At 41.3% G+C, this 13,188-nt stretch overlaps 1 protein-coding gene across 1 annotated transcript in view; it reads left to right on the top strand.

Annotated features, from left to right (window-relative positions):
* Positions 1–13,188, top strand: part of SPAG1 (sperm associated antigen 1) — a 68,447-nt gene that overhangs the window by 24,164 nt on the left and 31,095 nt on the right. Inside the window, exon 9 of the mRNA XM_036740516.1 lies at positions 12,940–13,096. Coding sequence (XP_036596411.1) covers positions 12,940–13,096 — 157 coding nt within the window. The remainder of the gene's footprint in view (positions 1–12,939; positions 13,097–13,188) is intronic.

Genomic DNA, 13,188 nt, shown 5'->3' with positions numbered 1-13,188 from the left:
GTGAGACTACTTATAGCTATAATAACTAACATTTATATAGCCCTTGGTATGTGCCAGGTACTGTACTGAGCACTTTAGAATGGTTATCTTATCTGATCCTCACAATGAACCTGGGATGCAGGTGATATTATTATCACCCCCACTTTACAGATGAAGAAATTGAGGCAAACTGAGGTTAAGTGAATTGCCCAGAGTCACACAGTTAGGAAGTATCTGAGGTCAAATTTGAACTTGTCGGACCTTTTGACTGCAGGTTCAGCACTCTATCCACTGAGCCCCCTGGTTTCCCTAGATCTCTTATTCTGTGATCCTATGGTCTCTGTTCTTTTACGTGATCTGTGAATTAACATTCTAGAAGTGCTTAAGTCACCAAGCAGTTAAGTGATTTGCCAGGGTCCTGCAGTATGTATGTGTCAGAGGCATGAGTTGGACTTAGGTCTTCCTGACTTTGAGGCCACCTGCCACTCTCCACTGCATCTGCTGGCTCCTTGCTGAGAGCTCCCTACGCCAACATCAGCATAGGTCTGGTCCAAAGTCAATATGTATGTGCATCTTCTTTGCCTAGAACAATAGTCAGTTAGGACCATTACCAAGCAAGTGTGCTCAGTTGGCATATTCTTTGAGACAACCTATCAGTTCAAGAGATGCAATTTGATGCAGCCTTCGGTGTCCCATAGGTGGTTTGAGCACAGGACTTCCTCATTATTTGAAAGGATTTTCACTTATTCCCAAAGGCCCCAGTTAGGATATGAGGGAAATATGTCTTTTTTGTCCTCAGTTGCCCAATTGGGCCTTATAGATTAGGACTAGAGGAGAGACAAACAAGTATAAACCTCTGGAATTGCTTAAATTTCAGGGTGCTGGACCTGGAGTCAGGAAGACTTCAAAAACAGTCTCAGACTCTTACTAGTTGTTTGACCTTGAGCAGATCACTTAACCTTAATATGCCTCAGTTTCCTCAACTGAAAAATGGGGCTAATAGTAGCACCTATCTCTTCGGGTTGTTGTGAAGATTAAATGAGATAATATTTGTAAGGTACTTGGCACAGTGCCTGGAACAGGTTAATAAATGCTTGTTTCCTGCCTCTACTTTCAAAAAAGTTTTCTGCAATGAAAATTAAGTGGACCAAAAACTTCCTGGAAGAAAGGGCTTGAGGAACATAGGGTATGGTTTTTAATAGCTCTGGGAAATGGGTACCTAGTCCGAAGTGGCATAAACACGGCCAGATTAAGTAACACCAGAGAATGATGCATTTCTACAGAAACTAGATGAACTGAAACAGACTGATTGAAACAGGTTCATTTCATGAAACAGAAATTCATCATGCAGATGTCCAGTGGCTTATTGACAGCCATATGTATGTGTATTTACATATGTATGTGTGTGTGTATGTATATACATATTCAGCCATATGTCTCTATGTGTATATGCACACATATTATAGGTGGGAATGAGACCAGGTAGTAAGAAGAAAATAACCTTGCTGTCTGGACTTAGCTTTGTTTCTGAGCCTCTCCCCCTTCCCACTCAATTGAATGGGAAACTAAAAGAATCTCTGAGTTGAGAAAACTGGGAGCCTTGAGCCCAGAGAGCCCATGGCAGCTTGTTAAAAGGGTAATCTCTTGACTGATGCCCGCTGGGTTCAGCTGAGCAGTCAGCCATTCATCAGGAGGTCACAAGGAACCTCAGTCCTAAATCGGACTGAGGTTTCTGACAGTGACATCCCCCTCCCCCTTAGTGAGCAGGAAGTCAAGGTTAAAGAATAGAAGAATAGTGTTTGCAGCCCCTTCTGTTGCTCTCCAGTGCTAGGGCTGCCATAAGGAGACATTTTTAGGGACATGGCTCATACCAAGCCAATTGGTGGTAAATGCCCTGGTGGTCGAGCACCCAGAAGGCAGTTCCTTGTGCTAGAGGAATCTAGAGGCCGGGGACTGGGGCTTTCCAGGAAACCCAACCTCCAGAAGTCCACTAACTTCTGATTCGGACACTTCCCCTCTGGTGTTGGGTGTGTGAAATTGCTCCAGACTTCAAAACAGTTTTGCAGGAGCCAAGGGAGGCCTATTTGGTTGGTCGGTCTGAGGACACCAGTCGATGTGTTATCCATGCCAGACATGTCGCAGTCATGCCAAAGGATATCCAACCAGCACACCACATATATGGAGAGTGTGCTTAAAACTCCACAATGGGGGGAAACATTCTTCATTCTCAAAATAGAAAAAAAAATCTTCTTCCTGTTATCAGTAGTTTGGAATATTAGATATTTTTTCCAATGGGGTCAAAAGGTGCCTAAGTATATGATTTTGAATGGAAAAATAGGGGATAGAATCAGGTATTGGCAATTTTTTTTTCTGTTTTCATTTGTATGTGAATTTTGAATATAAATGGAATGACATAAAGCATTAATGCAGTCAAAAATATTTCAATGAATAAATTTCAACTATCCAATTTTGTAATAATTACAGATAAATCTGTTACATTTTTCTGGACATACCAGCCTTTGTACTTTTAAAAATAAGTAAATTTCTTATTGATGGCAACTAAATGGTGTTTATAATATTTTTATTATGCAGTACATTCCATCCATTCACTATACTTTTCCGAGTTGTCCTATATGTACATAAGCATGTGTTTTTAATATCTGTCTTCTGTGCTGTTCTTATAAATTTACTATCAAAATACATTAAACTTAAAAGAAAAAAAGGTAGATTTAAGCCTTCTGGCACTAGTTAGCTGGGGTTCTTCTCTGTTCCAGAGAGCTGGGTGTTGGTAGTAAAGAATCACTATTTGAAGAGGAAATGCCCATTAAAGCTAAGGCTGATAGAACTGACAGATTTTCTGTATAGGAAGAAAAACTGTTAAGGTTTTTTCCCCAGTCTACTAATTCAGTCAATAAACATTTAATAAGCACCTACTATGTGCCAGACACTATACTTAGTGCTGGGAATACAAAAAGAGGCAAAAGACAGTCCTGCTCTCAGGACCTTACAATCTAACGTGCAAACAAACAAAAAAAATGCAAAGCAAGCTATATACAGGATAAATTGGAAATAATTAAGAGAATAAAGGCATTAGGATTAAGAGAGGTTGGAAAAGGCTTTCTTTGGAAGATAGAGTTTTAGCTGGGACATAAAGGAAGCCAGTAGGGAGAGATGAGGAGAGGGGGCATTTCAGGCATGGGGGACAGCCAATGAAAACGCCTGGAGTTGGTCAATGAAATTTCTCATTCATGGAATAGCTAAGGAGGACAGTTTCACTGGATGGAAGAGTACATGTGGGAATAAGGTGTAAGAAGACTGGAAAAGTAGAAGGGACGAGGCTATGAAGGGCTTTGAATGCCAAACCAGAGTGTTTTGTGTTTGATCCTAGAAGGTGTATGGGCTACAAGACCCTTACCAATATAAAATTTATGAAATAAAGAGGAGAATCGTGGTAAGAACAGAAATTATTTTATTCAATTCTCATGAGAAAGGGGCGTCATCTCCACTAGGACGGACTAGTGAAAGGAGGTGAATTACAAAAGGCAAGAGACCAATTTATATCCTAATGCAAAAAGATTGCCACCCACCATTATCCCTCCTCTCCATTGGTTGCGAGGCAAAAAGCTAGACAAAGAACCAGGAAATCAAGCACAGCCAATCCCAAAACATATCTTTTTATTTAGCAGCTAGCTGCTCATGTGGCAGTAATATGGCTAAGGTAGAGAGGAGGATTGAGGGAGGAGAGGGCTAGCCTTCCTGGAGTAAGAAACAAACAACCCCTATGTAGCCCATTATGCCCTTATTTGGTGAAACCTTTGTGGTAGCACTAAGAAGGAGAAAGGGAGGATACCCACTGCCCCAAGCCCTGAATTCCTAAGAATTAGGTAATCAACTCCCTGTAAGGTTAAATCCTGAGTCCATTTTGATTTCCCCTTCCCTTCTCCCTTCAATTCCACTTACTTTAAGAAGGAAAGAGGGAAATATTTTTTATATTCTCCCTCTGTGAAGTCTTCACATGAGATATCTCCCACTTAAGGGTATAGGGAGCCCCTGGAATTTATTGAGTGGTGGGGTTGGGGGGAGTATTATATGATCAGATTGATGATTTAGGAAAATTGATGAGTTGGTGGCTGAATGGAGGGTGGATTGGAGTGGAGAGACTTGAGGCAGGAAGACCCACCAACAGCTGTTGCAGTAATCAAGGCATGAGGTGATGAGGGTTTGCACCAGAAGGGGGCATATTGGAGAGAAGTTACAAAGGTGGAATTGACACTTGGTAGCAGATTGGATATGGGGGGTGAGAGAGAGTGAGGAATCTGGGATGACTCCTAGGTTGTGAGCCTGGGGGACTGAGAGGATATGTCTCCTGGACATATGTAATAGTAATTAAGGCGGGACTTTTTGCTGTTCTTCTCTTAAGTACCTTTAAGAATTCTGGCCTTTGTTTGAATGGGGCAAATAAAATGGGATCTTTTTGTCTTGGAGTGTTTCTCAGCCCTAAGACAATATAATGGTAATCAGGGGAGGACTTTTTGTTGTCTTCTCCTTTGGAATGCTGAGGTAATTAAGTACCTTTGATGAGTCTTGCCTTTCAAACATAATGGCCAGCAAAATGGGATTTTTCACTGTTCTTTGTTTGAGTGCTTCTCAGCACTGAGGTAATCAAGTGCCTCAGGGCCCTTAGACAGATATATAAGATCCAAGGTTGGCATTTGATTTTGGGGGCACACTCATGGAGTGTTGAGACTCTGGGCAGCTGCAAATTGCCCCCCAGCTTTGCAACCCAGATGTTGGTTCTTCTCTGGTAACTTTGAATTGTGATTTGAATCAGACAAGGTCTGTCTGTTGATGTTTGTATTTGCCTTGAAGTTCAGGGGGCTGATCTTTTCCCCTTTAACTGTGAATGATATTTGTATGTTTGATTAAACTGAGATTGTTAACCCCTTAAAGTTACTTTCCTTAGTCAAGCAGATCAAAGAACCTGTGTTGGCAACTTTCTGTGTACTGGTCGTTGGCGGGTCTTATACCCATTTAGCAGCTGCTAGCAGATTGTTGCTACATCATTGTGAGATGTCTGAAAGGTGATTGGAGATGTGAGTTTGGAGATCAGTGGAGAGAGTGGGGCAGTGTAGGTAGATTTGAGAGTTGTCAGCATAGAGTATGGTGCATGAAGGCTTTGCCTTTCAAAAAAAGCCTTCATGCTGAAAGAGATGACACTCCTCTCATGGGGAAGAGGTAGCACATCAGCTAGAGATTTATAAGTAGTGGTATAGAAGCAGAAGCAGAAAAGAGGCCTCGCTATATACTACTGCTGGAGGAAGGATTGTACAACCAGGACTTTGCTAGAAAAGCCTTGGGTGGGTGGGTGGGTGGGTGGGGGGGGGGGGCGGTAATTGCAAGTACCCTGAAAGAGGCTGCAGGGAAGGAAATGGAAAGTGGCTCGTGCCAATAGTGAGTGAGCCACAGGAAAGAAAGTATTTGGTGTGAGATGCCTGGTAACTTCTTGAATTCTGCTGAAATAGCAGCAGCAGCAACAATAAACACTTTTATAGCGCTTTAAGATTTGTAAAGTGTTTCACAAATATTATCTCATTTAATCCTCACAACAACCCCAGGAGGCAATTGCTATGTTTACCCCTCTTTTATGGTTGAAAAAACCAAGTCAGACAGCAGTTAGGTGACCTGCTCAGGGTCATAGAGCTAGTAAGTATCTGGAGCTGAATTTGAATTTAAATCTCTGACTCCAAGTCTGGTACTCTGTCCACTTCACCATCTAACTTCTGTATAAATCATGCTATAACATTAGCTTTCTGAAAGTGACGTCAGAGAATGTTGTGGCAGAATTGGTAAAGGTGTTCAGGTGAGCACAAGGGATGGCCTTGGTTTTGCTCAGGACCAGGAGAGTTAAATCTGCTGAGCAGATATTAGCTGGGGAAACATCCCAAGAGCATCGGCCCAGTCAGAAGTTGGAAAGTTCTAGCACTGCAGCTTGTTTCTTTATAGTTTAATTCATCAGAAAACTTGACTGAAAAACCAAGCCACACTCTGAAGGAATGAAGGTGGCTCCTATGAGGCACACACAGAGTTTAGGCACCCTAAACCCATCAGTCTTGACTTCTGCATTGAGATTATCCCAATTCAAACTATAGAAGAGCAACAAGGCCTCACTTGTGTTCCTGCTTCTAATACTATTACTTGTGACATGATGAGAATGCCGGAGCAGATCTCTGCATTAAAGTAGATCAAAAAAACATCCTTTGTAAAGTTGGGTTTGGCCTTCAGATGTACTTAAGCTAATATAGAAGTTTCCCAGGAACACCCATAGCATTTTACTGAAGGGACTTCTCATGTCCTAATGAAAATAGATGTCGAGTTTGTGAACAGATGCAGAAATATTTCCTGATTATTGCGGAAGGATAATATTGAGTTTGTTTCCTATGGTAGTTGTCTTTTAAAGAGAAGCTGATGTGAATTTGGAGTAATCAATGGAAGAAATCACATGGCCCAGATAGAGCACAGGCAGGCCAATTCTATGCAGAAAGCAAAAAGGGCTTACTGCCTGCATTATCCAGTTATGTGGCATCACATCATGGCATTGCCTTGTCTTCTAACCGTTTGGATGAGGGGCTGTGTGTTACCAGCATTATTATCCCCACCTCCATTACAGTGGGGCTGATGGGCTGTACCTCTAAGCTGGAAAGTGGGCCACTTTGGGGAGCTGAGCTTCCTCTCAGTCCTGGTGACATGTGGTATCACAATAACGGGGGAGAAAGGAAGGAGGAGGAGAAAGGAATAAGCAATTATATAATGTCTGCTATGTGTCAGGGACTGTGTTAAGTGCTTTACAAATATTACCTCATTTAGTCAAAACAACTGTGCCAGTGAGGTGCTGTTCTTATCCCCATTATACAGTTGAGAAAACTGAGGCAAACAGAGGTTAAGTGACTTGCCCAGGATCACATAGCTAGTGAGCATCTGAGTCCGGAACTGAACTCGGGTCTTCCTGACTCCAGGCTCAGTGCTCTATCTGCTGCTTCTCATAGCTGTCCCAATAATAGGAGATCCAGGTTACTATGAAGAAATAAATGAGCCCAGTGCCACACAATCTCTCAATTTGCCTTATTGATCATTTCAACCTTTGAAAGGCAAAGGGACCAACATGAGGAGCTTATATTCCACATCTGATTCTCACCAACAAGGAAGTAGCTTCAGTAGAAATGATGGGAACCTTTGGAAAACGTGACTGTTCCATTTTAGAATTTTTGATAGAAAAGGAAATAGAAAGATAGGCATAGTTTGGCATTCACCCCAGATTTGAGTAGAGTAGATTTCAAAGCATTCTGAGAAACAACAGGTAAAATGCCATGGACTAAAATTCTACAGGCATGTCAGCCTAGGAGGGAGGGCAGGTGGGAGAGAGAGAGACAGGGAGACACAGAGACAGAGAGAGATAGGGACAGAGAGATATCTGGATGCACAAGAAGCTCATTAGACCAAGTTAGATTATGAAAAAAAAAAAAGACATAGAGAATATGTCAATCCCTGACACATAGTAGAGAATGTAGAAGCAAGGGCAAATGATGAATCTCAAAAACATGGCTGTAAGAACAGTCGAAGCTTGGGAGGAGATGCAGTTGGCAAGGAAAATTGAACCACCACACCTGTGTTGTTTATTCATCTTTTGCTATTATGGTAGAAAAAAGGAGGATCAAGTAAAGGACAGGACTGCTACTGGGGGTAGACAGGAAGATGCGCATTGTTAACAGAAAGGGTAGGGCTGTTCACAGAGAGAATGGTCATTGGCCTGGAAAGGCTAGCGCAGAGATACCGTATGGGGAGCTGATGCTTCAGATGAATAGGAAGAAGGTGAGAGAACAGCTAGCTGTCCTTGGGGAGCTCACATCAGGAGGCATGGCTGTGAGTGCCGAGACACCACGAGTGACTTTGGAAAGCTCATGGAGGATGGGGCAGGTAGCGCACGATTAGAAACCGGCAAGTGTTTTCCTGATTTTCAAAAAAAGGGAAGAGAATGGAGTCTGAAATGTACACATTCCAGCAAGCTTGACTTGGATCCTTTGCAAAACTCTAGAAGATATTATAGAGAAACGATTAATGAAAAGCTAGAAAATGAAGCAGTGACTGACAAAGGGAAGCATGATTCCATCAAGAACAAGGTAGCTAGAGGGTGCAGTGGGTAGAGTGCTGGACTTGAGTCAGAAACCTCAAACACTCACTGGCTGTGTGATCCTACACGAGACACAACCTCTGTCTGCCTCAGTTTTCCCATCTGTAAAATGGAGAAAACAATTGCACCTATTTCCCAGGATTGTTGTTAAGGGTAAAATGAGATCCTATTTGTAAAGAGTTTTTCAGACTCTGAAACCCTTATGTAAGAGTAATCTTACTTCACTTTTTGACCACATTGCCAGGCTCTTAGATCAGGGGAATCCTCTAGTTTACCCAGAATTTAGTAAATTATTTCTCAAGAATAATAACAATAGCTGACATTTATGCAGTTGAGTATTTATGGTTTACAAAATATGCATAATACATTATCACAAAATGACACACATTATCCCATTTGATTGTCACAATAATCCTGTGAGCTAAGTACTACAGGCATTATTTTCATTTCACAGACAAGGGAGCTGAGGATCAGAGACTTTAGATGACTTACCTAGGGTCACACAGCTAGTAAATGGCTGATGTAGAATTTGGATCCAGCTGTTCTTGACTCCAGGTAAACACTCTATCCATTATTCCACCTCTCCATCTTTTCCATAAGAAAAGCATGTTTGTACTTTACCATATACTTTGCATTTTCTCTGTGTGGACTTTGTAGATTTGTGTAGGTTTAGAACTGCTTGAATGACCAAATCCATTAATGGTTTGATGTCATTTTGGAAGAAGGGCTCCAGTGAAGTGACCCGGGATACAACAACTATGAGGGGAGGAGAGACAATACAACTAGCTCCCAGTTCTGCTCTGCTTTGGGCACACCATATTGGAATGTTGTCCTCAGCATTGGCCCTACATTTCGGGGAGGACTTTGATAATCTGGACTGCCTCTGCAGAAGAACAGTCGGAATGATAAAGAGGACCCTAGGAAGAGTGGTTGAGTGTTCAGCCTAGACAAGACTTAGGAGGGACAGCCCAGCTTTCTTCAAGTCTTTGAATGGCTCTTTCTGGAAGAAAGAAGACTTATCCTGCTCAGTCCTGGAGGACAAAATTAAAAGCAATAGGTGGAATTTGCAGAGAGATTTTAGTTCAATGCAAAGGTAAAATTCCTGACAATTAGAGCAATCTAAAAGGAGAATGGGCCATGGTGGAGGCAGTGGATTTCTGCTCAGTGGACATCTTCAAAGCAAATGCTAAATGACAGCTTGTCAGGCTGAGAATATGCTAGCCTTCTGCTCCCATATAAGGTAGGCTAGTTTTTCCTTAAAAGGTATTGAAACCATCCTCAAGACTTTCTTGGCTCGGGGGACTAAAAGCTTAGGCTGCTGATATCACTTCCTAATCACCTAAATACAAAACAGCCACATGGAGCTCCCGGAACAAGCTGCTGCCTGGCGGGCAGGCACTAATAGGCAATTTGGAGGGAGGGAAGCTTTGCTCAGCTGACCAGGAGTGTCCTCAAAGCATGTCCTTGTTGAATGTCACTCTTGTGCTATGCATAAGTAGATCTCCTTTTGCTAACTGTTGAATGACTTCTGAGCATCTCATTTCATTCCTAATCTAAAAAGGGACTGGTCTGAATGAGGCCCAGTCCAGAACAGATGTAGAGGGATTTCTCATTCCATCAGATGGTAAGCTCATTGAGGGTAGGGGCTGTCTTTTTGCCTCCTTTTGTGTCCCCAGCATTTAGCACAGTGCCTAGCATATAGTAGGTGCTTAATAAATGTTCATTCATTGACCTGTGAGATTCTTTCTCTGAGATTTTATGATTCTGTGAAATTAACTCTCATTTTCACAAAGTAAAAGGAATTTCATACGTGGGGAATTAGTTACATTGAAACTGGGTAGTTACTGTAATGGCAGAGTGGTGCTCTGTATTTTCTCTTTCTTGATATAAGTAATATCATTTTAGAACAAACTTTCATTTTAATATAAATGGGCAAGTCATATCTAACCCCTATATTTTGCCTTGCTTTACCCAAGTTCTTATGCAAGAAGATCCAAAAAAGAGGCCATCCTATCTCATACTCTCAAGGCTAATGATAGACTAGCATATTAGATGGAAGGGAACAAGCATTTATTAAGTGCCTACTATGTGCTAGACACTGTGCTAAGTGCTTTCAAGTATTATTTCATTTGATCTTCACAACAACTGTGGGAGGTAGGTGCTATTATTTTCTCCAGTTGAGAAAACTGAGGCAGACAGTTTAAGTGCCCAGGGTTACAGAGTTAGGAAGTATGAAAGAGATTAAGCTTTTCTTATAATTATTAAACTTCTTTTTTTGTGCCCTACCCTCGTGTTCTGGTTACCCTCCACCCCTGCTTCCTAGATGCTCTGTCTCCTGCATTAACTTAAATGTCCCACTGTGGCCTACTCAACCTGCCAAAGAACCCAATATCTGCAAATTACCCATTTTCTTAACCCCCCAATCAAAACTCGTAGAGATATTGTGAATGGCTCACTGGACTTGGAGTCAGAAAGAGATGGGTTCTGGTCCCGCCTCAGACACTTATTAGTTGTGTGATTCTGGGCAAGTCACTTAATTTCGCTATAAAATGAGGAGATTGGATATCCGGCATCTGAAGTCTCTTGTAGCTCCAAATATGGGATGCTATGATCCTTCAGTGTAGTTCATGACAAGGGGAACTGAATGGACCAAAGGTGAAGAGACCTGGTTTCTAGTCCTGGCTTTTATCACTGGCTCTGGTTCCATGTACAAGGAGGCTGATCTTCTTGGGCCTCAGTGAGTAAGGTAGGACCATATGATCATCTACTCAAGTTGCTTTAATTCTGTAATCCTAAGATTTGAGGGGTGAGGCAGGGAAAGGGAGACAAGAAATCTGGTATCAGGTCACCATCCTTTGTCCAGCCCATAGCTCTGTCCTTGGTTTTGCTCTCTTTCAGTACTTAGCATAGTGTTCCCTGGCACAGAGTAAGCCCCCAATAAATGTCTGTTGACTGCCTAACTGTTCCATTCAATATTTACTTCAGCTACTTCGAAGAAAATAACAAAATTTTAGATTATATAGAGGCTGATTAGATTATATAGAGGAAGAAAATGAATAAATTGGATGTGGAAGAATCAGAAATTAAAATCTTAGTAGGCTGTAACAATGAATCCAAACTAATAATATGAAAAATATAAAGTTTGACACCTAGGTTAAAAAAAATCGACTATACTAGTACGAGATGATGAAGACCTATCCTAAGAGCAGTTGAAATAAAGATGCCCCTCGGTGGTTTTGATTAGGTTCAAGCTCCATATGAGTAAAAATAGGACACAGTTGCTAAAAAGCCTAATAAAATATTGTTGTTGTTCAGTCATGCCCAATTCTTCATGACTCTGTGGACCATAGTACATCAATACTGTCCATGGGGTTTCCTTGGCAAAGATGCTGGAGTGGTTTGCCATTTCCTTCTCCAGCAGATTAAGGTGAACAAAGGTTAAGTGACTTGCCCAGGGTCATGCAGCTAGTGAGTGCCTGAGGCTGGATTTGAATTCAGGTCTTTTTAACTCCAGGCCCAGCACTCTATCTACTGAGCCATCTAGCTTCCTCTTAATAAAAATATTAGACTACATTAATAGAAGTAGAGGAATACCCCCATACAGTGTCATTAATTTGATTCAGAAAAATTCTATATTAAGATGTTAGGTAAAACACCATTGAAGGGGATGGTAAACGGATGATCCCCATGAGAGTTAACTCTCTTTGGGTTTATTAGCTAACTCATTTTTACAGACCATCTGATTGGTCGAATGACTGTAGAGATTTTACATCAAGATTCTGTGAAGTTATGTTCATAATGTATTAATGATGTTCTTATAATAAGAGAGCATGGTGTGGTATGTAGCTAACCAGTGTTAGCATCAGGAAGACCTGGGTTCAAGTCCTGCCTCTTAGACACATTGATTATATGACCATGGGCAAAGCAGTTAATCTCTCAGTTCCTACCACCACCACCACCAGGTTATTCTCTAAGACTGTGGATTGCCAAAGGCAGGGAAGGAGGGGTGTTTCCTCACTGGGAGGTCCCTATGCCAAGGAAATCAGACCACCATGATATTATGGTAAAGTGTTGGTTCAGGCCACACTATGTACATGTTCCTATTTAATGTCCAGAGCAAAGGGGATTATAGTTCCCTGTGCTTTACATAGAGCAGGCAACATCTGGAACACTGGGTTCAGTTCTGGGTGCTACATTTTAAAAGAAACATTGATGGACTGGATGGAGTCTGGAGGAGGGTTATGGGGATTGCTTAACATCTAGTAATTATGTCGGACGAAGAGTAATTAAAGAAGCTGAAGTCTTTTTAACTTACAAAAAAAGACTTAAGAGGATATGATAGCTGTTTTCAGATATTTGGAGAGCTGTAATATGGAGGAGGAATTAGCTTTGAATCTCTTTGCCTTTGTTCTCATTTTAACTTTTTTTTCTTATTCATTCTTCATTGCTCTAGAGGTCATAATCAGGACCAAATGGGCAGAAGTTAAAGAGAGGCATATTTTTGGCTTAATATAACTTTCTTGCAGTTTAAACTACACCTAAGTAGGATAGCCTTCTCCATCAGGGAATGAGTTCCTTGACACTGAAAGTATTTTAACAAAAGCTGGCTGGCCAGCTGCCTGGCAGAGATGTCAAGGAATTCATGCTTTTGTACATGAGATTCTCTGATACTGCTTACTGGGCTTAACAGGATTCTCTTTATTGATTTTTAAAACTTTAAAATGTTTCTTTTTATTACTGTAAAACATTTTTCTAACATGAAGATCACATTACAGAAAATCTTGTCGGAAGTTGAAAAAGACCTGAACAAGTCTCAGCCTGAATCTGCTCCCAAAACCAAGGGGAAGAGAATGGTTATTCAGGAAATAGAGGATTCAGAGGATGAAGATAGAAAAAGAAGTGGAGAACATGAACATGGCAATGGAGGTGAGAGTAAAATATCATTTCTTCAACTGTTCTATGAGAAAAAATCCATTTAAAGAATTTAGGCTGGCTATATTTTTCAGTTTGTATGGAAAAGGACA

The sequence above is a fragment of the Trichosurus vulpecula genome, chromosome 1 (genome assembly GCF_011100635.1).
Source record: "Trichosurus vulpecula isolate mTriVul1 chromosome 1, mTriVul1.pri, whole genome shotgun sequence".
NCBI lineage: Eukaryota > Metazoa > Chordata > Mammalia > Diprotodontia > Phalangeridae > Trichosurus > Trichosurus vulpecula.
The sequence above is the reverse complement of the archived record's forward strand: the minus strand, read 5'-3'. Positions and strand labels throughout refer to the sequence as shown.